At 48.2% G+C, this 25,407-nt stretch overlaps 1 protein-coding gene across 4 annotated transcripts in view; it reads right to left on the bottom strand.

Annotated features, from left to right (window-relative positions):
- Nucleotides 1-25,407, bottom strand: part of DIP2C (disco interacting protein 2 homolog C) — a 331,886-nt gene that overhangs the window by 81,582 nt on the left and 224,897 nt on the right. For all 4 annotated transcript variants that reach the window (XR_012128152.1, XM_073229483.1, XM_036993703.2 and 1 more), the window contains 8 exons: nucleotides 14,102-14,212; nucleotides 11,638-11,761; nucleotides 11,286-11,395; nucleotides 11,053-11,155; nucleotides 9,300-9,364; nucleotides 6,327-6,420; nucleotides 6,100-6,219; nucleotides 4,913-5,027 (listed from right to left, as the gene is read on the bottom strand). Coding sequence is in view for 3 of the 4 variants with exons in the window: in XM_073229483.1 (XP_073085584.1) it covers nucleotides 4,913-5,027; nucleotides 6,100-6,219; nucleotides 6,327-6,420; nucleotides 9,300-9,364; nucleotides 11,053-11,155; nucleotides 11,286-11,395; nucleotides 11,638-11,761; nucleotides 14,102-14,212 (842 nt within the window). In the remaining variant the exon portion in view is untranslated. The remainder of the gene's footprint in view (nucleotides 1-4,912; nucleotides 5,028-6,099; nucleotides 6,220-6,326; nucleotides 6,421-9,299; nucleotides 9,365-11,052; nucleotides 11,156-11,285; nucleotides 11,396-11,637; nucleotides 11,762-14,101; nucleotides 14,213-25,407) is intronic.

Genomic DNA, 25,407 nt, shown 5'->3' with positions numbered 1-25,407 from the left:
CTTCCAGTTTTGAAAATGGCTAAAGAGTAACACGTCCAGGAGCATAATGATGGCAGAGAGCCCCATGCCAGTTCATGCTCAACCACACATGCACAGGGCGGAATGGGGTGTAGGCTGTGCCCTGGTGATGCTCTTGGGGGAGCATTTGGACAACAGGCTGCCTGTGTTCAGGGGAAATGAGTCTCTGGATGTCCAGGCTTTCATCTGTGGCCCTGGCCCCCGTAGCCCAGCCCTGACCTCCAGCCTCACCTGCACCCTCGCTCATTCCACACCAGCCCTGCTCCTCCGACACCCAGCCCACTCCCACCTGGGGCTCCTGCACCACTCCTGCCTCCACCCAAGTGTTGAGCAGATGTCCCCTCAGCTTCCCTCATCCTCTGGGGCGGCTCCAACCCAGCTGCTAATCACTCTGTAAAATAGCACCGAAGTCGTGTTCCCTGCAGGCGTTACTGACTAGCCACATCACACCTCCTCCACCAAGGTCTAAGCTTCCCGGGGGCCAGGCAGTTTCCTTTGTTCACGGCTGCATCCAGCCCTGGGGAGGCATCTGCTGACTGAATTAGTGACCAAATAAGCCAAAACGTTTCCACAACTAAAGGCTCTTCAGCATGAGATAAACAGTGCAATTAGGTAGGTGTCACTGTCTACGCTTAACCTTTAGGATCTAAAAGTCAGACTATAAGTGGAAGCTTGCTGTTTTGCTTTAAAATATCATGAAGGTTTACAATGAACCTAAAAGCAATAAATGGGGAAATGGAAGAGATAAAACTTGCAAAAGTAGATCTCGTTTGACTCTAGTAACTGGTGTATTTAAAGAAGAACCATATGTCATATGTCAGCTATCTCAATAAAAAACAAAATTAAAAATAAAAAGCATAGAAGTCTGGAAGCAAAATTGTTCTATCTGTAAAAATTAAAAAGAACAGAGCTAACAGATATAAAAGTTAAGTTTGCCCAAATAATAAGACCCACGTGAAACCACTTGGAAATGAGCCCAAAGCCCTGGGCTGTAGGGCCTTTGCTTTTCCTAAGATCCCAACAAACCATCACTTTGAAATGAAGAGAGGCGTCTGCGGTCACCCTCTGCCACCAGCCTCCCTCCCCACAGCCACCGTCTTTAGCAAAAGCCCAATCAATGTGAGTCAGAAACCACAAGCCTTAGTACCTCCTGTGGTTGGACTGTGGACCCCCAAGCTCTGTCCCGGGGCTAATGTCCAGGGCTCCACATGTGACCTTATGGTGAGTGTAGGGTCTTTGCAGATGATGCAATTCGTTAAGATGAGGTCACAAAAACAGTGCCCTACAGCCAGCGACCAGTGTCCACAAAGGAGAAAATGGACAGAAGGAGAAGGCAGGCGAGACAGGGGTCAGGGGATGGGCCTGCAAGCCGAGGAGCACCAGGGCTGCCAGCTCTGCCAGGAGGGGGAGGGGATGGGCCCCCCCACCCGAGGAGCACCTGAGGAGCTTACCCTTTCCCAGTGTGCTGCCAGGGGCCCACCCTCCCCTGGGCATCTCTGAGGAGTTCCCCAGGCCAACACCTTGATTCCAGGCATCTGGGCACGAGAACAGCAAGAGTGAACCCGTTTGGAGGTGCCTGGTCTGAGGAGCTCTGCTGTGACAGCCCCAGAAAACCAGCATCTTCTCTGAGTGACAGTATTTGAGGGCCCTTACATAGAAAAGCCACCTGGGAGCAAAATGCCCAAGAACAGGAAGACCCAGAAGGCAAACGCATGGCAGCCAGAGGGGCTGCAGGTGGGCAGTGGGGAGGGATTGGCACCTGGCACGCACACTGTGGACCCAGTTATGGGATCTGCTTTCCTGCGCTTGCCATGATGAATGAAAAGCCAGACACAGACGTATAGCATTAAACGCCTTAAAGTCGGGATACGTTTGTTACAGGAAGCACCAATCATGCAGGAAACAGAGGCTCCAGAGGACTGGCCTCACTCACTCATGGCCCAGCCAGCGACCCCTATTGAGTTTCTCTTTGACCTGCCACAAAGCTTTTAGAAGGGTCTCTCAGCCATAGAACAGTCAGATCTGAGTTATTTTCTTTGCAGATTTAGAGCACACATGCAAAAAGACCATTAGAAGCCCGTGCATTCTCAGGCATGGGACTCAGCCCAGACACCCGCAGGGCCCGCTGCCTCCTGATGATGACACGGCTCCTCAAGGCCAGTGACTTTGGGAGCCAGACGTTCTCACACCACCTGGCCTGTACACATGCCGACTTGCTCGTTCCACCCTACACATGCTGCATATGCCTGCTTTGGACTAGGAAGCTAAGCTCGGAGGTCCCACCGGGTGACCTGCATCAATGTGGGCTCAGTGCGGCAGGCTCTGTGCACAGCATGTGCCCAGAACCAACACCACCATCTCCAAACCTGGACCTTACAGCCTCTGGCCTATTAAACTGAACATGTGTGTTAACTGCAGTATTTTTCTTTATGAAATTTTAAGACAAACAACAAGGGTAAAACATGAGCACATTTCTTGTGTGACAAGCCAAGCTTCAGGAGGACACACGGCAAAACGAAGGTCCTGATTGTCGTCCCACATGTTCCCTGCCCAGAGGCCAGCCAGCGCTTCCACCTGAAAGCCAGTCTCAACATGTACTCACATGGGAGATGTGTGCGCATGCAAGGAAACACAGGACACGACAAACGTGTTCTTCTGCGACTGGCTGTTCACCATATAGGTTCTGCCGTTCCCTCACATGCATTTGTGTGCACATGAACATGTGTGGTAAACACACTAACAAGCTGACTCCCTTGCTTGATGGTGTTCAGCTTATACAAACATTATTATCTATTTAATTTTTATATGGTTAGAAATGTCACTGTTAAGATTTGCATCTGTAACAGGAATGGAGGACTGAGAAAGTGTGCATGCATGCCAGCCTCTGCACACACACTCAATGAGCCTTTCACTAGTCGTGCTTGTGTAACCCCTGAAAAGCAGGTTGTAAATGTCAGTCCACAGCAAACGCGCCTAGCTCACATTCGCACTAATGTGGGATAACAGCAGTGGAGACATGGCGAGTGGCTATGGCCATTTCCCCCTAGGTTTAACGGAGGTCCTGCAGCTTCCTGGCTGCTGTGCTTGCAGGCTCCAGCATGCTGATGCCAGGGCCTCCCTCCTGTGTCTCAGACCCAGCAATTCTCACCTGGGGGACATCTAAGGAGCAAATGAGTAAAGGGGCCAGCAACTATCACACAGCATGCGTGCATAAGAGGCCGCCAGAACGGCACACACTTGTGTGAATGTGTGTCCATGAATATTATCATAGCAACACCAACATCAATAACAGTTAAGGTCTGTGCCCCAGCCTCCATGTATCTCAGGTCTTTTGATGTCACTCAGCCCTATGATGCAGGTTTTTTATTAAGATTTTAAGGATTTTGAGAGAAATGATTAAAAATTCTTTGTACCCCCCTTCCTCTGCCAATCAAGTCTGGCATAACCCACACTCCTTTTCTTAATGGCATTTTTAGAAAAAGCAAGTAAACAAATCATTTGATTGTAGTAATGCTGGAGCTTCTACAGCATCTTGTAAATTTTCTGTGGCAACGGCCCCCATTTCATGGAGGTGTAGAAGCTCAGCAGCCTACAGGTGGGAGGAAAGGGGGCAATTACTGGGCCCAAGTCCCTCAGCTGGTAAACAGCCCTGGAGAGAAGGGATGTGCCCAGGATCGGGTTCCAGCCACCAGCTGGGCACAAACCGGGACTTGGCCTCACCAGCTTCCAGAGAGTGGGTCTCCTGGGAGTCTCCTCTCAGGTTCAGATTGGACCCATGTTTCAACTGATCTCTGAGGACCCTGATGGTAAATCTGCTACTGTGACCCATGGACTTTGCACTCCAAGGATAGACACAAACATCAGAAGATTATGCAAACCTGTTACAAGGGCCCCATCCTTTAAAAAATGGGAATGGATTCTGGCTAAGGTGTCTTAATTCCTTATCAGATTAAGTTACACTGTGGCCTTTCAATCTGTAGTTTAATGAAAATGAAAAGTTGTAACTGATACTTTAAAGATTTTCCATTTCTCAACCTGTCAGGCAGTCTGTTACATCACCTTAAAACATGAGAAGATGTCTTATTCAAGGACGGTCCTCCAGTGGATACTTCTGAGAGCCAATCCCCTCTGATAATAAAGAGCAGAGCCCCCACACTTTGTGCTCTGAAGGCTCTGTCACCTTTCCATATGATGCAGCACATTCGTGGGAATGGAAATAAAACCCAATTAGAGACAGAGCGGAAAGATGAGAAATGGGACTTTATGGCTCTGGATACCCGGATGATGCAGAACCCGTTTCTCACATGAGTATGCACAGCTGAGAGCTGGTGACCACCGTGCTTCAGGCCTGGCCAGGGCAAGCTTTCATGAGCCCAGAGCCAAGGCCCTAGCATGCTCAGCTCTGCCCTGCAGCAAGCTGATGCTGGCGTGACCCATGGCTACACACACCGGCAATAGTCCCCAGAGGTCAAGGCCCATGCTGAGGGAGACCTGCTCACCCAGGCCTGAGCACCCTGGGATGTACCAGAAGGTGGCTCAAGGGCTCAGAAAACTTGTTTTCAAAGTGTCGTAGGTGTGGTATTGCAGGGGGAAGAAAGAAGACTCAGAAAAGGCAAAGTCATGGCTATAAACACTCCACGCCATCCAACATTTACCCTCTCCATGCCAGGTCAATCCTGAGCCCAACCCAGGCAAACAGAGCTGGAGGGACCTCCAGGGAGAAGTGAGCCTGCTGACAGGTTCTGACTGTGAGTCACAAGATCTTGGCGCATGGCAGCGCTGGCAGACAGGACGAAGAACCCCGGGGACCCCATGAAGGTGCCTGTGGGCATCAGGCCTGTCAGCTCCCGATCTGACGCTCCTAGGCTGCCCACCCTGACTTGCGGGCCAGTACCTCCGGATGGCCACAGTGAGGGCCTCTGGTGAGCTGGCACAGGGACAGATGACCTCCTGGCGCAGGCCTTTGCTTTGGAAAACATTGAGAAATGCGTCGCAGGAAGAGATAGACCCTGGAGGGAAAGCACAACAGTCAGACAGTAGCATTGGGACTGCAAACCTCCCACGGCACAATGTGCTTCTCAGGCCATGACAGGTGTGCATGGTCGGGCAGTGTGGAAACAACACTGTGTTGACACACGTATCATGTATGTTACAGCAACAGGCACTGTCCTTCTGAAATGAGCAGAATCCACATGCATCTAAGGGGTGGGTAACTCTACACATAACCGAATGAAGGAAACTTTCAGCCACTTAACATGAGAAATGAGTCCTGGGCGCAGTTACCAGAGGCCCGGGAGCTAAACAATCTTGTGGCCAAGTCTACCCTGCTCTCTGGAAAGCACACTGTAGTCATGGGTGCACCAACCGTGTGTTCAAATGGCTCAAAGCCATGGAGTCATTTTGTAAATGGAAGAGCCATTTAGGAAGTAAGTCCACTTTTGTCCATCAGGTGTTACAGAAGTATGTGCTTTAATTCACAAGCACATGCCCTGCACAGGGACAGCAGGGGTCAGACGTCCATACAATTCACAGGTTTATATATGATCCTTGGAAAACAAGCTGGCCGGATTTACTTCAGTGGACTGGAGAGTTTCTCCAGGTATATTAACAGTATTCTGTGGAACTGCTCATTTACCTGGGTAATATTTGCTATAGGACTTGATAGTAAAATTCCATTAAAATTGACAAAATGATTTCTGTTCAATGAAACTACCACAAACCATAAAATCACAATTAACATTTCTTGGGCACTCACTCCATTGCAAGCAACATACATAAGGATTACCTCAACTAGTGCTCACAAAACCTTGTCATTTAGATATCATTTTGCAGCTAAAGAAAGAGAAGGATTTCTGCCAAACCAGAAAGCAGAAAGCCTGGACTCAATCCCAGGGCGACGCACCTGCAAACCACAGGCTCTCGTGTCACACTGTGGCGCTGTGAGGCTACAGTGAGTAACAGCATTTGGTTCTTACCTTAAGACAACTTCCTAATGAAAGGAAAGACTGGGAACAGGAAAAATCAGGATGCCAAGACAGAACCTGGGGAGGCCCTCCCGCCCCCAGGGCAGGAGTTGCTTACAGGGGTTGGCTCCATCAGCCACTATCAGCATCCGCAGGGAGGACAGGTTGATGTCCCTCTGATCCCTGTGTGCCACCAGCGCCCAGTGCATGTCCCTGGATTTCACACAGGCCACTTTTGCTAAGGGAGAAGTAGAAAGGAGAGAGCTAGTGGGCTGTACCCCCACAGGATGGTGAGACACAGGCACTGTGATCCTGAGGACACAGCGGGCCACCATGCAGATGTACCTTTGTACTGGCACACTTTCTGAATCCAGGAGAGTGGGTTCACCTTCATCAGCGCATATGGGATGCTGATCACGTGCATCATGTTCATGACGCTCTGGAAGCAACAACATGCAAGGTGACTGTATGCACAGGGGAGAGGCCCCCACCAGGCCCCACGTGGGCCAATGCGCACAGGGAAGAGGCCCCCACCAGGCCCCACGTGGGCCAATGTGCACAGGGGAGAGGCCCCCACCAGGCTCCACATGGGCCAATGTGCACAGGGGAGAGGCCCTCACCAGGCCCCACATAGGCCGAAGTGCACAGGGGAGAGGCCCCCACCAGGCCCCACATGGGCCGAAGTGCACAGGGGAGAGGCCCCCACCAGGCCCCACATGGGCCGAAGTGCACAGGGGAGAGGCCCCCACCAGGCCCCACGTGGGCCGAAGTGCACAGGGGAGAGGCCCCCACCAGGCCCCACGTGGGCCGAAGTGCACAGGGGAGAGGCCCCCACCAGGCCCCACGTGGGCCGAAGTGCACAGGGGAAAGGCCCCCACCAGGCCCCACGTGGGCCGAAGTGCACAGGGGAGAGGCCCCCACCAGGCCCCACATGGGCCGAAGTGCACAGGGGAGAGGCCCCCACCAGGCCCCACGTGGGCCAATGTGCACAGGGGAGAGGCCCCCACCAGGCCCCACGTGGGCCAATGTGCACAGGGGAGAGGCCCCCACCAGGCCCCACATGGGCCAATGTGCACAGGGGAGAGGCCCCCACCAGGCTCCACGTGGGCCAATGTGCACAGGGGAGAGGCCCCCACCAGGCCCCACGTGGGCCAATGTGCACAGGGGAGAGGCCCCCACCAGGCCCCACGTGGGCCAATGTGCACAGGGGAGAGGCCCCCACCAGGCTCCGAGTGGGGCAGGCAGGTGTGGCTCATCCCACTGCCAGAGCTTCACAGAGGGAGCAGAAGCTGACCTCATCACACCTTGTAATGAAATGACCCTTGAAGTGACTTTCAAAAGTAATCAGTCTGCTTGGCTCCTGCTTTTCCCCACACAATCAGTCAAATCCTTTTCTCATAAGACCTTTAACTGAATGATGCTCATTTTTTAATGGCCTGTTGTAGTCTTGAAGCTTAATTCTTTTCAGTGCATTCTAATTTTTATTCCACAAATTAACTTCCTTTATTAAATCTTATACTGAGATGTCAGGCAGTGGTGGCAAGCCTGCCTTAGCTCCCTCTTCCACTCTCCCTTGTAACGTAGATCAAGACTGAAAAGTGGATGATCCAAACTAACTTTACATAAGGAGCTAGTCCCCATGCACTGCACTTGGGCACTGCACTTGGGTCCCGTCTGGGGCAGTTGTGCTCACAGACCTGGCAGCAGAGGACTACACAGTGGGGAGCACCAGGCATGGCCTCCCTGGCAGCTCTGCCCACGTGGGGCCCTCTCTGCTGTCGCAGGAGTGGGTGGGGTGAGAGCTGGGGTACTACAGGGAACACCGGTCCCATTGGAAGGTGACAGCACACACCTTCCCCACTAGGGGTGAGCCTGCTGGCTGCCAGCTCATTCTCCTGGGCCCAGGCCTGCTCGCCATTCCGCTCTGGGTGAGTACCTTGCACCACATATGTTATGTCGTGGGTGGCCATCTAGAAAGAAACTTGGCTTGCTCTCAAGGGCAGCAGTAAGAGAGACTCAGAGATTGCCAGCTCGTAGGGCAGAGTCAGAGCAATGGTAAATGGGCAGGTGACGACCTCAACATCCTAGCAGAGACCCCACAAGCAGGGCTGTCACAGGAGGGATGGACAGCAGTGACAGAGTGGCTCTGCCTGACTTCCCAGGTGGGCGTGCTCACCAAATACCAGGTGCACCCCTCACAGGGGCGAGGGAACCTGAGGTCAGAGTGACTCGGGCACCAAATAGTTACTGGGTACAGGTGGCCTGCAGGAGGCACAGAGCTGCAGAGGCAGCCCAGAGAAGGACAGGCTCTCCCCATGCCTTCCCCGTCCCCAACAGACCACACGAGCAGGTTTGGAGCCATGCTTGTGTCCTGTCATCTCCAGGGATCCAGGCGGCAGAAACAAACCAGAGGCAGAAGCAGGCTGGTACGGACCTCTAGCCTTCAGCCAATGTGATGCTCACATGCTCTTGGTCTAATAAATTCTGGCTTATCAAGAAAGAACAAATCACAGTTTCTGTACTTATGTTCCTATTGCTCATATACTAGAATTTTCTACCTCAGAAAAAAGATCAAGTTTCAGCATAAGAAACTTAATGGGGAGGGACTATGACCATATACAGGGCCAATGCATCAGGAATCCAGGCGCCCATGCGGGGGGTTTCCAGACAATGCTACACATGTTTTCTAAGTGCTAAGCCTACCTTAAATAGTGAGGCATTTCCCCAACAGAAGTGCCCACAGCTTCCAGTTGTTCTCATTCATCAAGTGGAACAGGACCTGCGCTTCCCCTCAGTGTGTGAACTTCCACCAAGGGAAGAGCAGGGAAGCACTTTCCACTGCAGCATAACAGAGAGGCAGATCCCCGAAATAATGTAAACTGACTCACAGGAAGGAAAAAAGAAGGATGACGTAGCCAGATCAGATGTGTGGAAAATGTGACCCCAACACAGACATCACAGTGTTACTGGGAAGCTTCAAATGCTTGAAGCACAGAAGGAAGGTACGGCATCCCTGGAGCCCAGGGAGGCTGCCTGTGGAGGGATGTGAGGTGCCACCCCCGCCCGCCGCACCGCTGCACTCTGGACATAGGAACCAACCTGCCAAGCCGCGAGGCCCTGGGAGGTAAGTCCCAACCTGCCGGGCCACGGGGCCTTGGAATGTAGGTTGGCGGACTGAAGGCTCTGACACTGGTGGCATTAATCTACACACAGGAGGAAAGACTTTCCCTGCTGCTAGGCAGCCAGATGCAGTTCTAGTTCTCACACCAAGACACCGAGACACCAAATGCAAGGGGACAACACACAGCCCATGCTTACCGTCAGGATTCCATGCCAGAGCCCGACGTCTTTCTTGAAATCCAGCACATTCACAATTGTTTCAGCTGCACATATAAAAAGAGTTAAAAGCTTTTCACTTATGAAAAATTGGTACAGACCAAAGGGCAAGGGAAATCCAATACCACGTCAGACGCAGGAATGGATGGCGGAGAAACATCCTTTCACTGCACACGTAGATTCTGCAGCTCCCAACCCATTTTGAAGAGCTGGCCTGCATGGAAGTGTGTCCAGAGGCAGGTCTGACAGGCAGGGGTACGGCAATGGCTCTTCCCCTTGGACACCCAGCTGCTCTGCCCGTGTACTGATCTCCACCTCTGCCTTTCTCTCCTTTTTGAGGTTCTCCCAGAAACGGGAAACGGGGTGTTTGGAAGAAGGGGTGCTGCCCCATGGAGGCCAGTGGAGGAGGCAAAAGCATCGGCAGAAGGGAGGCGGAGGGAATCTGGGGCTGCCAGGATGGGGAGCAGGAGCCATGCGTGGGACTGAAGACCACCCAATGGGAGGCAGACGCCGAACTTCAGGGCACAGCCACGGAGCTCAAGGGCCGGCCTTGTGCCCTGGCGGGCGGGCCCAGTTACACCTCCCCACGTTTGTTCTTGTGTGTTGGTCCTCACAGTGCTCACCAAAAGGCTCAGCTTGAGCACCTCCCACACCACAGAGCAGATGGGCAGGGGGCTTGCAGAACAAATGTGCCCAAGGGGTACTGCCTATGCTCCACTTTATACTAGTCCTTTTACAAGTCTACAAATAAAGGTCAAATATCTACACAGTCTGATCCCTACAGAAGTGAAAGCCCTGGACCTTCAAGAAATTAGGGAAAGAATACAGGCCATGAGCATATTAGAAATGTTAGGATTAAAACTGAAAGCCCTGGCAAGTGGGTGAAGATTGGCAACAATGGGCCTGATGTGTGGCGATGTGACGGATGCTGGTCTGGGCACCAAACAACCAGCAGGACATTGTGGGCAAATGAGAGAGAGACCACTAGGACAGGGAGCGGGAGAAGAAGAGGGGAGATGCAACTCCTCCTGCAGTGGGGATGTGATGCCCATGTGAGGTGCAGCGACTCAGCCAGAGGACACCAGTGAGCTGCCCAAGCCAAGGCTGTTATCCCACTGCCTCTGGCCACCCCACCTCTTCGCCCTAAAAATGCCCATTGTTAAGGATGGTGCATCCTGAAAACCAGCTGCTCTCAACAGGGAGCCCACCTGGCAGCTCGCAGAGCCCATCACAGGCCCAGACTCAAGGCAGGGTCTGCAGCCCACATTGCTTCCCAAGGCCCCCGAGGGACTCTAGCCTGCTCCAGGGTGAACATCCCTGTCCTGGGCCTCAGCTGGGATGTGCCTGATTCCCGGGTGGGAGTCCTGACCTCCAGCTGCCCTTGGAGAAGGGTCTCTTGGAGAGAAGTCAGTTAAACAAGGTCCTGGGGGCCAGCCTGACCCAACAGGACGGCATCCTCGTGGGAAGAGGTTGAGAACCACAGGTCCCTCCACAGGTGCAGAGGAGGGGCCCCATGTGCAAGCCTGCAGGGAACCTCCACCCAGGACTGACCCTGTGGCCATGGACTCCCAGCCTCTGGAGCCATATGAAATGTGTCTGTGGCTCAAGGCCCATCTGTGGTATGTGCTGTGGTGGCCGGAGCCACCAGAGACACTGAGCAATTGAGCTCCTGAGCTGGTACAATTCCCACTGCCCCACAGTCCCATGGGCCACAGTCTGCGCCAGGGCCCCATACCTTCCGTGTAGCCACATGCCTGCGTGAGGGCCTGGCAGTGGGTCAAGAGCGCAATTCTGGTCACAGTCACCCCGAGCACGCTTCCGTCTTTGCAAGTCTTATACTGAAACGAGAGGCAGTATGTGGCCAGGCAGAAGACAGGACACCCACCATGCTGCCCACTATGGAGGCTGCAAGCCCCAGATCTGGAGCCATCAACTCACAGCATGTGCAAGACTGGCCCGGGGACTTACCTCTATGTATGCAGTGTCATTGTTTGCGTCTTTAATGTGTGGGAACCAGTCCCGAGGAGGCTTAGAGAGGTGTTTCGACTCAGTGACAAACCATAGCAGCTTTGGCCAACCTAGGAAAACCGACAGAACCCTCAAGTTGGAGCTCCCCAGACAGTGGGGTGCAGCCACCTCACCAGGCACAGCTCTGTGCCACATCAGCGAGTGGCCCCACTCTGTCTAGGTGATCAAGCAGCGCCATGAAACACCAGTGAAAACACTGAATGACAGGCAGTACATATGACGTGTCCCCTGAGACATTCATGGTGTAAAGTGTATTCTGGGTCTGAGGCAGTGCAGGGAGAGCCCACTGTACCTTTGAACTGCGGGATCTCCCCCGTCGGGCTTTTCGGCAGTCCTTTGTGGCAAGCGTCACTGGTCAAAGCCACAGTGACGCCACAGCTTCCAAGCAAAAACCCAATCTGCTGGCTTCCTGCGTCCTGGGAGGGCAACAGGGAGGTGGGGGTGAGCAGTGGCTGCACGTCTGGCCACACACCACACCCGGTCCTCCCTCGACAAGCATCCATGGAGGGGGAGGCATCTATGTAGATGGGCCACTGCTGTACAACACTGTCGGGGGGCATAGAGTCTGAGGCCTTCCAGTGGCTGAGGGATGATTTAGGGGAGGGCAGCCTCAGGAACCCACTGACTGGGCTTGTTTGCTTGTGTCTGGTAGCTGCACAGGAGGACTGGCCACCAGGAGTCAGCTCAGCTCACTTTGTCCACTCCCACCAGCCACACCGGTCATGACTCAGAGAACAACATGACAGCCATGAAGGGCCTGCACACCCAGAACCCATGTGGTGCCCTTGCAGGAGCCCACACAGCTTTGTCTAGACCCGCCTGCACCCCTGCAAGACTGTCAGTGGGCCAGACACTGGCTCCTTTTGCTCTGCTCATTGGCATCTACTAAGGGTGTAAGTCACCCCGAAAGTGCCACAGCAATGCAATTAAAGCCATGCTCAGAGCCTCCTTCCCACCTCTCCCACGGCAGCCTCAAACCTCAGTGGAAGCCACATCTGGATGCCCGGCATGGCCAGCATCCCAAGCCCACGCCCTGGGGCAGAGGCAGGCTGGCATTGGGTGGACACGGGGTCCTTGTGTTGGGACTCTCATGTACTTCCCCCTCAGACAATGCTTTCTCAGTAGTTATGATCCCTCACTTCTGTGTAAACTTGGTAGCGCATCACTGGACATGTGACCACACAGGGAGACACAGGTCCTAAGTGCAGTTCTGCAGTGGGAAGGGGTTTCCTCTGAGCAAGCCCACGGGCAGCCACCCACAAGGCTCGGGACGCTCATGAGGTAGGTTCCCTGAGCCAGTGGCCAAGGGCCCTACCCGGGAGAGGCCTGCACTCCGACCTCGGTCTACCAGTGGTGCCCTGCCATCCCCAAGCTCTCCTGCTAGCATCTGCTCATGGTTTGGTGTCTGAATGGTGAAACCACACAGTACCACATGGGCAGAGGCAGAGAAGTGGGCCCCTGTGGGGAGGACGTCAGTTTGCCTGGAACCCAGAGGCATGCTTGCCCCTCCCCAGTGGCAGGACATCCTGTCCCTAACATCTGGAAATGCCTTCTCAGAGCTCCAGTCAAATGTCCATCTGGCTACGGTGAGGTGCGGCCACTGCTCTTGGGGACAGGTATGACCCTCTGTGCACAGAGATCCCAATGTTAAATGTGCTTGAGCCATGGCAGGAGCCCAGCCCTGCACGTGGAGCCCTTGCAGCACGTAACGTGGAAGCTGTGGTGCTCTGGGGTTCTTTCTGCACGGACCCCAGGACCAGAATGTGTGCGCAGGGGCGCAGGGCCTGTCTTTACATGGACTGCAGGGCCAGGACATGTGCATCTCTAGATGGACCCAGGGCCAGGATGTGTGTGCAAAGCTCAGGGCCTGTCTCTATATGGACTACAGACCAAGATGTGTGGATGTAGCCTGCCGCCATGATCCACACAGAATCTAACTCTGCTCTTTGCAAAGACCTGCCTTCATCTGGGCCGAGGTGGCGGCCGCTCCTCCTCAGGACAAGAGACCCAGTGCTGCAGCTGGACTGCATCTTCTGCGGGCCTTTTCCTGGGGAAGGCCACATTCCAGCAAGTTCTCTTGCATGAAGGTTGGCAACTTGTCTGTGCCCCTCTGAGGAGCCCCAAGACTGACCGTCACAAACTCTCATGATGATTCTCCTTTGCCGGTGAAGGGCATGGCTGCGCCAGGGCCCCGCCCACTCACACAACCTTTTCTGAGGGCCGGCAGAATCCTGCCACCTCCCAGGCCCGGCTCAGCCAGGCTCACCCACGGCTCCAGTGGCCCTTAACCCCATGCCCATGTGGCCCAGCCTCTGGCTGAAGCAAGAAGGGTGCTCACAGATGGTTCAGGGGTGTGTTTTGGATTTGTAGCTCCACAGCCACCAGCTGTGTTCATCCGTCATGCCCGTCATGCCTGAGACGTGGCTGGCCTGATGGTGGAGGCGGGATGAGCATGGTTTTGTCAATTCAAGACAACTTGCCACCAACACATGTTCTGTCAGTTTACTATAACCTCACAGTACAGATGTCCTGGTCTCCACACATGGGTGCAGAGGTGAGAGGCACTCATACCCACCACCTGGCTCCATGCCTTACAGAGATGTGTGTGCAAGGCCCGCACACCAAGCACTGTCAGTGGATCCAGACACCCCTTACCCCCATGGCATGCTCCTTATCCTGACAGTGCACCCTTTTTCCCTGATACCATGCCCCTTATCCCAACAGCCCGCCTCTTATCCCCACAGTGCACACCTTACCTTCCTCGTGAGTGGGACTTCAATGGGCACTGGCACCACTTCGGCCAGCAGGCAGCCATAGAAGGCCACCATGGAGGCAGCAGGGTCATTGTTGGGGAACACCAGTGCCACCTGCATGGACACAGAGGGCATCAGCCTGTAGCATGCTGCCACGGCGGCTGCAACACCACAGAAGGAGCAACCTGCCACGATGGCTAGGTTTACAGTCCACACAAGAGCTGATGCTGGGACAGAAATTAGGTGCCTGCTTAAAAATGCATTTTGGTAAGATGAGCTTTAATAAGGACCATGTGCTTTTCCTTTAATTTATGTGGAAGGTAAACACATTACCAAGAATCATCTAATATCACACAGCATACAACTATCCTTCTGTTCTATGTGTTACCTTCCACAGTGATGTGTGTTTTTACACAAATGAGACCACAGGGCATACACAATTTTGTTTCCACTATTGTCACTGACTACAATTGGTTCCTTTTGTTAATATGCACTCTTCATAGCACTGCACACATCCTTAGTAGGGTGCTGGGCAGACAGCCTGGGACTGGACCCACACAGGGCTCTATTTGCACATCTCTCGAAGTTTTAGTTTTGTTATGTGAAAGATGAGCATATAAGCAGAACCTACAACTCGGCATTGTGGTGACGGTGAAATGCGACAATGTGTGTATAAGCTCAGTGCAACACCTGGCACACAGGCACAGCCACAAGTGTTAACAACCAGCAAGGCATTCTCAGCCCCATTAGTATCAGTACTGCTAGCACCATTGGCACTATTAGCACAGGTGGCACAGTTACTACATCACCAGCACTATTAGCATCATTAGTATTAATACTATTAGCACTGCTAGCATTAGCATTACTAGCACCATTAGTATCAATTATCAATACTGTTGTACCATTGGCATCAGCACTACTAGCACCATGGGCATTAGCACAGTTAACATTAGTAGCATTAATACTATTAGTGCCATCTGCACTACTAGTATCATTAGCATTAGTACTTCTAGTGACATCAGTAGTATTACTGCTAGTAGTACCAATATTAGCATTGGTACTATTAGGACTACTAGTACCATTAGCACTATTAGTAACATTAGCATTTATACCACTAGTATTACTGGTACCACCAGTACCACTGACATTAGTGCCATTAGTATTTGTGCCATTACACCATCAGCATTAGCACTGCCCATACCATTAGCATTAATATCACTAATACTATTAGTACCACCCGTACCATTAGTGCCATTACCATTGGTGCCTTTAGTATCCACGCCATTATACCATCAGTATTAGTACCACCAGGACGGCTAGTGCTGGCAGTGGTGGCAGTCTGCCGGCCCACCCTACACCTGCAGTTGCCTTGGCTTCTTGCTCTCACAGACAAGGCTCTGCTATGATGTCCCACCCAGCCACTACCTTCTTGCTCAGTCTCTTTTAGGAATAATCATGGAGTTCTACAAACCAGATTAATTAAAATTCCCATGGGTATTATGATTTTTAAAATATGCTTGCTGATAGTTCTTAGGGAATCCTAATGATGAATGATCTTCCATGGGATGGCTGGCAGTTACTTTTCTTCATATGAACTATTTTTCATTTCCCTTGGCTACTTATCTGTTAGTGTTTTGTCATTTCCCCAGAGATATGGATGAATTTCAAATACATTTGATAGTACAAACTCTAACACTTGATGTAAACTCCTTGATATAACATTTTGTTTTATTTTCATTGGTGCATTTAATGCTTTATGTAATTTTGTAAGACTTCCTTTACGTTACACCTATTATACACTTCATGCAATGTAAATTCACCTGGAGCTCTTAGCGTCTGTAGCACAGCCAGTTTCATAGACATCCAGCCGCTCTCGCAGTACCCCAACACCCCTCCTATTCTCTCATGAGAAAGCCTCCTTCAGGACGAGGTTGTCACAGGTGGTCCTGTTTCGGCATCTCCACTCTGCTCTGCAGATCTCTGCTTCTGTTTTAATGCAAGCTCCTCTCACATGCTGCAGTCACACTGGCCTGACGCTTCCTTATGGACAACTCAGTGTGTGTTCAAGCACATAAATCCCAGGAGTTAACACACACAGGTCAGTTTTGCATGATCTCACTCAGAAGACTAACCAATTTTTTTATTTAAAAATATTCTAACTAGAAGCTATTATTATATGTGAAGAGATGGATAAGATACTCTGTCTCAATACCTAAGTAAGCCGGTTGGCATAAAGGGACTCGGCAGCCGGGACCTGAGCAAGCCATATCTTAAATTTGGCCATGCTGGCAATTAGCTAAATGTGGGGTGATGTGGAATTCCTTTTCTATTACACGGCACTTCTGCAGTTCACTGAATCAGCTACAGGAAAGAGAAATGGAACTGTAAGGCCAACAAAAGCCAGTCTGTACTGATGGATTTTATTTTAAAAACCCTATGAAATAATTGTTGACTACATTAATCCTTATTTTGTCTCAACAGCAGCCAATCAGGGTCCAGGCTACAATGAGTAGGACTTTCACAAAGAATAAAATGATGTATTTGTATGTCTATGCATGTGAACCATAGTTATTTTTAAAAACTACCTGAGATTTGTATTAGCCTCAGGGCCTGCCTTCACCTGGTGGCCTGAGAGGTGACACATCTGTTTTTAGATCCGGGTCTGGCAAAGCAGCAGTATTTGGCTGAGTGTTTGCAAGGCTTCCTAGGCACTGCCCCATGACTTCTGTCCTCAAAGTGGACCAGACACTCAAGAAAGCTGATCAGACCACTGTGAGAATGCAGAAGACAATGCAGCTTCATCCAAAACTGATGGCTGCAGCCATTCAAGAGCACCGGCCCAATACCAACTTTATATTCTTCCCGGAATACCTATTTGGGAGGCAGGAGTCTTCTCCCAGAACAGGGAACTGAGAGACATTCCTAGAGTCAGACTGTGGGCCAGCCCTGCTTCTGCAAGTTGGCTCCGGCTCCCACCCCAGTGTGAATCAGGACCTGAAGTTCCCACTGCTTTATCCCTAATGTCCAGGTTGATGATGCCACACTAGAGAACCACGCAGAGTTGTGTTAAAATAGGCTGGAAGGTTTCATTACAATGTAAACTGAATGAAAGTAGAATATGAGATGTGCACTGTTTGCTCCAACAATATAAAAGCAATGGATAGAAAGAGTCAAATACCTAAAGGCTTTTTCAGCATCAAAACTGGAGGCTTTTTTTTGCCACTTAAGGATGGAAAGTGCATCCTGACACTGTTCTCGTTAAGTTTTCCTTCACACACAGACCTTCCTGCTTGGCTCCTCTCTGTGCTCCTCCCAAGAAATGGACCAAAATCTCACCAATTGGCTTTTCTACCAAAGCAGCTATCTCAGATCTCAGATGCCCCCCCAAAAAAAAAAAAAAACAAAAAACCTCTCTCCCAGAGGCTCAACTATACCTCTCACCATCTCTTTTGGACACTTTCATTACTTTCCAATTTATAGAAAAGCTGATTATAAATATGTCTATGTCTGTAATATGGCAAGCTCCCTAAGTCAGGCCCCGCCCGTGGCCCATCATGACCTCTCAGACCACGGCTCCTGCCACATCATCCTGAAGCGACACTTGGCTCTGGCACACAAATGCCATTTTCAAAGCCAGGAAAGTAGTTCTGGGCTGCATTACTATGGTCACCCACATAGAAAGAGGCTATAATTTTTTGTTGTTGTTATCATTAATCTACAATTACATGAAGAATATTACATTTACTAGGTTCCCCCCTTCACCAAGTCTCCCCCACAAATAGCATTACAGTCACGGTCCATCAGCGTAGAAAGATGCTGTAGAATCACGACTTGTCTTCACTGTGTTGCACAGCCCTCCCTATGACCGCCCCCCACATGCTAATTAAACAAGCTAATCGCAATACCCCTTTCTTTTTCCCAGCCCTTGTCCCTCCCTTCCCACCCATCCTCCCCAGTCCCTTTCCCTTTGGTAACTATTAGTCCATTCTTGGGTTCTGTGATTCTGCTGCTGTTGTGTTCCTTCAGTTTCTCTTTATTCTTTTTTTTTAAATAATTTTTTTTTGGTATCATTAATCTACAATTACATGAAGGACATTATGTTTACTAGGTTCCCCCTTTACCAAGTACTCCCCACATACCCCTTCACAGTCACTGTCCATCAGCATAGTAAGATGCTGTAAAATCACTACTTGTCTTCTCTGTGTTGTACATCCCTCCCCGTGCCCCCCCCAACACTATACATGTTAATCATAATGCCCCCTTCTTTTTCCCCACCCTTGTCCCTCCCTTCCCACCCATCCTCCCCAGTCCCTTTCCCTTTGGTAACTATTAGTCCATTCATGGGTTCTGTGATTCTGCTGCTGTTTTGTTCCTTCAGTTTTCCTTTGTTCTTACACTCCACATATGAGTGAAATCATATGGTACTTGTCTTTCTCCACCTGGCTTATTTCACTGAGCATAATACCCTCTAGCTCCATCCATGTTGTTGCAAATGGTAGGATTTGTTTTCTTCCTATAGTTGAATAATATTCCTTTGTGTATATGTACCACATCTTCTTTATCCATTCATCTACTGATGGACACTTAGGTTGCTTCCATTTTTTAGCTATTGTAAATAGTGCTGTGATAAACACAGGGGTGCATCTGTCTTTTTCAAACTGGGCTGATGCATTCTTAGGGTACATTCCTAAAAGTGGAACTCCTGGGTCAAATGGTATTTCTATTTTGAGCTTTTTGAGGAACCTCCATACTGCTTTCCACAATGGCTGAACTAATTTACATTCCCAACATCAGTGTAGTAGGGTTCCCCTTTCTCCACAACCTCGCCAACATGTGTTGTTGTTAATCTTTTGGATGGGGGCGATCCTTACTGGTGTGAGGTGATATCTCATTGTGGTTTGAATTTGCATTTCTCTGATGACTACTGATGTAGAGCATCTTTTCATGTGTCTGTTGGCCATCTGAATTTCCTCTTTGGAGAACTGTCTGTTCAGCTCCTCTGCCCATTTTTTAATTGGATTATTTGCTTTTTGTTTGTTGAGGTGTGTGAGCTCTTTGTATATTTTGTATGTCAACCCTTTATCAGATCTATCATTTATGAATATATTCTTCCATACTGTAGGGTACCTTTTTGTTTTATTCATGGTGCCCTTTGCTGTACAGAAGCTTTTCAGCTTGATACAGTCCCACTTGTTCATTTTTGCTTTTGTTTCCCTTGCCTGGGGAGATATGTTCATGAAGAAGTCACTCATGTTTATGTCCATGAGATTTTTACCTATGTTTTTTTTCTAGGAGTTTTATGGATTCATGACTTACATTCAGGTCTTTGATCCATTTCAAATTTTCTTTTGTGTATGGGGTTAGACAGTGATCCAGTTTCATTCTCTTACCTGTAGATGTCCAGTTTTGCCAGCACCATCTGTTGAAGAGACTGTCATTTCCCCATTGTATGTCCATGGCTCCTTTATCATATATATTAATTGACCACATATGTTTGGGTTAATGTCTGGAGTCTCTAATCTGTTCCACTGGTCTGTGGCTCTGTTCTTGTGCCAGTACAAAATTGTCTTGATTACTGTGGCTTTATAGTAGAGCTTGAAGTTGGGGTGCGAGATAGCCCCCACTTTACTCTTCCTTCTCAGGATTGCTTTGGCTATTTGGGGTCTTTGGTGTTTCCATATGAATTTTTGAACTATTTGTTCCAGTTCATTGAAGAATGTTGTTGGTAATTTGATGGTGATTGCATCAAATCTGTACATTGCTTTGGGCAGGATGGCCATTTTTACGACATTAATTATTTCTAGCCAAGAGCATGGGATGAGTTTCCATTTGCTAGTGTCCTCTTTAATTTCTCTTAGGAGTGTCTTATAGCTTTCAGGGTATAGGTCTTTCACTTCCTTGGCTAGGTTTACTCCTAGGTTTTTTTATTCTTTTTGATGCAATTGTGAATGGGATTGATTTCCTGATTTCTCTTTCTATTAGTTCATTGTTAGTGTATAGGAAAGCCACAGATTTCTGTGTTTTAATTTTGTATTATCCTGCAACTTTGTTGTATTCCAATATCAGTTCTAGTAGTTTTGGAGTGGAGTCTTTAGGATTTTTTATGTAGAGTATCATGTCATCTGCAAATAGTGACAGTTTGACTTCTTTACCAATTTGGATTGGTTGTATTTCATTGTTTTGTCTAATTGCCATGGCTAGGACCTCCAGTACTATGTTGAATAACAGTGGGGAGAGTGAGTGGGCATTCCTGTCTTGTTCCCGATCTCAGAGGGAAAGCTTTCAGCTTCTCAGTATTCAGTATGATGTTGGCTATGGGCTTACCATATATGGCCTTTATTATGTTGAGGTATTTGCCCTCTATGCCCATTTTGTTGAGAGTTTTTATCATGAATGGATGTTGAATTTTGTCGAATGCTTTTTCAGCATCTATGGAGATGATCATGTGGTTTTTGTCTTTCTTTTTGTTTATGTGGTGGATGATGTTGATGGATTTTCGAATGTACCATCCTTGCATCCCTGGGATGAATCCCACTTGGTCATGGTTTATGATCCTTTTGATGTATTTTTGAATTCAGTTTGCTTTGAATTCAGTTTGCTAATATTTTGTTCAGTATTTTTGCATCTATGTTCATCAGGGATATTGGTCTCTAGTTTTCTTTTTTGGTGGGGTCTTTGCCTGGTTTTGGTATTAGGGTGATGTTGGCTTCATAGAAAGAGTTTGGGAGTATTCCCTCCTCTTCTATTTTTTGGAAAACTTTAAGGAGAATGGGTATTATGTTTTCTCTGTATGTCTGATGAAATTCTGAGGTAAATTCATCTGGCCCAGGGGTTTTGTTCCTGGGTAGTTTTTTGATTACCACTTCAATTTCTTTGCTGGTAATTGGTTTGTTTAGATTTTATGTTTCTTCCTTGGTCAGTCTGGGAAGGTTGTATTTTTCTAAGATGTTGTCCATTTCTTCTAGGTTTTCCAGCTTGTTAGCATATAGCTTTTCATTGTATTCTCTAATAATTCTTTGTATTTCTATGGGGTCCGTCATGATTTTTCCTTTCTCGATTCTCATTCTATTGATGTGTGTTGATTCTCTCTTTCTCTTAATAAGTCTGGCTGGAGGCTTATCTGCTTTGTTTATTTTCTCAAAGAACCTGCACTTGGTTTCACTGATTTTTTCTATTGTTTTATTCTTCGCAATTTTATTTATTTCTTCTCTGATCTTTATTATGTCCCTCCTTCTGCTGAATTTAGACCTCATTTGTTCTTTTTCCAATTTCAATAATTGTGATGTTAGACTATTTATTTGGGATTGTTCTTCCATCTTTAAATATGCCTGGATTGCTATATACTTTCCTCTTAAGACTGCTTTCACTGCGTCCCACAGTAGTTGGGGCTTTGTGTTGTTGTCATCGTTTGTTTCCGTATATTGCTGGATCTCCATTTAAATTTGGATGGTGATCTGTTGATTATTTAGGAGCATGTTGTTAAGCCTCCATGTGTTTGTGAACCTTTCTGCTTCCTTTGTACAATTTATTTCTAGGTTTATACCTTTGTGGTCTGAGAAGTTGGTTGGTAGAATTTGAATCTTTTTTAATTTGCTGAGGCTCTTTTTGTGGCCTAGTATGTGGTCTATTCTGGAAAATGTTCCATGTGCACTTGAGAAGAATGTGTATCCTGCTGCTTTTGGGTGTAGAGTTTGGTAGATGTGTATTAGGTCCATCTGTTCTAGTGTGTTGTTCAGTGCCTCTGTGTCCTTACTTATTTTCTGTCTGGTGGATCTGTCCTTTGAAGTGAGTGGTGTGTTGAAGTCTCCTAGGATGAATGCATACATTCTATTTCCTCCTTTAATTCTGTTAGTATTTGTTTCACATATGTTGGTGTTCTTTATTGGGTGCATATGTATTTATAATGGTTATATCCTCTTGTTGGACTGACCCCTTTATCATTATGTAATGTCGTTCTTTATCTCTTGTTACTTTCTTTGTTTTGAAGTCTATTTTGTCTGATACTAGTATTGCAACACCTGATTTTTTCTCCCTGTTGCTTGCATGGAATATCTTTTTCCATCCCTTGACTTTTAGTCTGTGTGTGTCTTTGGGTTTGAGGTGAGTCTCTTGTAAGCAGCATCTAGATGGGTCATGCTTTTTTATCCATTCTATTACTGTGTCTTTGATTGATGCATTCAGTCCATTTACATTTAGGGTGATTATTAAAAGATATGTACTTACTACCGTTGTAGGCTTTAGGTTTGTGGTTACCAAAGGTTCAAGGTTAGTTTCTTCACTATCTTACTGTCTAATTTAACTTACTTATTGAGCTATTGTAAACACTGTCTCATGATTCTTTATTTCTCTCCCTTCTTATTCCTCCTTCTCTATTCTTTATATGTTAGGTGTTTTATTATCTGTGCTCTTTTGTGTTTCCTTTCACTGCTCTTGTGGGTAGTTGATTTTACTTTTTGCCTTTAGTTAGTATTTGATTTTCTGCTTTGTTTGCTGTGATTTTATTTTTTCTGGTGACATCTATTTGGCCTTAGGAGTGCTGCCATCTAGAGCAGTCCCTCTAAAATACCCTGTAGAGGTGGTTTGTGGGAGACAAATTCCCCCAACTTTTGCTTGTCTGGGAATTGTTCAATCCCTCCTTCATATTTAAATGATAATTGTGCTGGATACAGCATTCTTGGATACAGTATTAATGTTTCATTGCATTAAAGATATCATGCCATTATCTTCTGGCCTGTAAGGTTTCTGTTGAAAAATCTGATGAGAACCTGATGGGTTTTCCTTTGTAGGTGACCTTTTTCCTCCCTCTAGCTGCCTTTAAAACTCTGTCCTTGTCCTTGATCTTTGCCATTTTAATTATTATGTGTCTTGGTGTTGTCCTCCTTGGGTCCCTTCTGTTGGGAGTTCTGTGTACTTCCGTGGTCTGAACGATTATTTCCTCCCCCAGTTTGGGGAAGTTTTCAGCAATTATTTCTTCAAATACACGTTCTATCCCTTTTTCTCTCTCTTCTTCTGGTACCCGTATAATGCAAATATTGTTCCGTTTGGATTGGTCACCAGTTCTCTTAATACTGATTCATTCCTGGAGATCCTTTTATCTCTCTCTGCGTCAGCTTCTATGTGTTCCTGTTCTCTGGTTTCTATTCCATCAATGGCCTCTTGCATCTTATCCATTCTGCTTATAAACCCTTCCAGAGATTGTTTCATTTCTGTAATCTCCTTACGGATGTCATCTGTTAGCTCTTGCATATTTCTCTGCAGCTCCATCAGCATGGTTATAACCTTTATTTTGAATTCTTTTACAGGGACATGGTTAGGTCTATCTCCTCAGATCCCATCTCAGGGGAGGATGTCTGGGTTTGTCTGGTTTGTATCAAAGTTTTCTGCCTTTTCATGGTGATAGAGGTAGTTGTGAGGGGCTGGTGCATGTGTCAGCTGGGAGAATGTCCATTCTTGCTGGTTTGTGGCCTTCCTTTCCAGGGCGAATGGCGACCGCTAGTGGCTTGTGCTGGGCAGCTGCACAGACGGGGTTTCTAATTCTTGCCCAGCCACTGTGGAAGAATCTCTGCCCTGCTGCTGTGGGTGTGGCCAGCCTCAGGCTGCTGCTCCACTGTGGCAGAGCGGCGTCGGAGGGGTAGCGGGAGGGAGTCTGTTTATCTCCGTGATGGGCTTCCGAGCTGTGCTACCGCCCAGGGGGTTAGGGTGCCCGGAGTTCCCCGGGATTCTCAGCTTCTGGGCTAAGTGTCCCAGGACATTTCCGTCCAGCTGTGGGGTCCCTGTCCCTTTAAGTCTTTCAAAAAGCACTTTGCCCCAGGGGCGCTGGCTGCGGGGACCATTTCGCATGTTTTACTGTCCCATTTCCCTAGTATCCAGCACCCCACGCACTGTATTTCTGTGCTCCCAGTGTGCACAGCTAGGGCTGGGTGTTTAGCCGTCCTGGGCTCCCTCTCCCTTCCTGCTCCGACTCCTCTCCTCCCACTGGGAGCTGGGGTGACGGGCGCTCGGGTCCTGCCGGGCCGCGGCTTGTATCTTAGCCCCTTCGCGAGGCGCTGGTTTCTCGCAGGTGTAGATGTAGCCTGGCTTTTGTCCTGTGTCTTCTGGTCTCTCTTTTAGGGATGGTCATATTTGTTGAATTTTCAAAAATATATATGGTTTTGGGAAGAGATTTCCACTGCTCTACTCACGCAGACATTTTGGCTCCACCTCCAAGAGTCTATAATTTTTATGCTAAGGACTGAATGTTCTTTATTCTGAGGGAAGTTATCTTATCTAAAAATTATTTTCAAAGAGGGTAAAGAATCCTATTTATTGCAGCAGAAGGCTATTACCAATCGAATACTACAGTCATGAATGTTATTTAATAAGTATTTATACACATGTGCCAGATGCTAGGCACATGAATAATTTTTTAAGGAATATTTTAGAACAGTAATCCTCCTCACACAATTCAAACCAGCCCCTATCAATAAAAAAATTTCCTTACATATTTTATTCTACGAAAACAGTGACCCATCCCCTAACTGCCCCACATTCCTACAGACATCTTAGCTGAACAAAGGTGGTTTATTTACATCTTAGCTGAACAGAAGTGATTTATTTTGTGAATTTTATTGTAAGGGAACTTCAACAATCTAGAGACCATACTACAAAAGAATTTTGTAAGAACCTACTCTATTAAGACCATAAACCAAATTATAGATAAGAGAGATATTACAACTGACTTTTTATTATGGTAAAATATGTATCACAACTATTTTAAGTGCACAGATCAGCAGCATTAAGCACATTCACATGTTATACAACCATCCTCACCATCATCTCTGAAACCTTCTAATCTTCCTAAACTGAAGCTAACACATTAAACAAAACTCCCTTTCTCCTTCCCCAGCCTTTGGTAACCAGCATTCTTCTAGGAATTTGACCACTTAAGCAGTTCCTATAGGTGGACCCACGCAGTATTGTCCCTTCTGTGGTGGCTTATTTCGCTGAGCACCACGTCCTTAAGGTTTGTCCAGGCTGTTGCAGGTGTCAGAAGGCTCCTCCTTTTTAAGACTGAATCATATTCTACTGTGTGGAAGACCACATCCAGTTTATCCATTTGTTCATCCACAGACACTTTGGCTGCTTCCACCTTTTGGTTTTTATGAATAATGCTGCTGGGAGCATTGGTGTGGAAATATCTTTTCAAGTCCCCACATTAAACTTCTGAAACTCAAGTGGAATTAATGGATCAAATGGCTGTTCTATGTTTAATTTCTTAAGTAGCCACCACACTGTTCTCATAGCAGCTCCTCCTGCCAGCAATGCAGGAA

The sequence above is a fragment of the Manis javanica genome, chromosome 2, assembly GCF_040802235.1.
Source record: "Manis javanica isolate MJ-LG chromosome 2, MJ_LKY, whole genome shotgun sequence".
NCBI lineage: Eukaryota > Metazoa > Chordata > Mammalia > Pholidota > Manidae > Manis > Manis javanica.
This window is presented reverse-complemented; position numbering and strand designations above follow the sequence as displayed.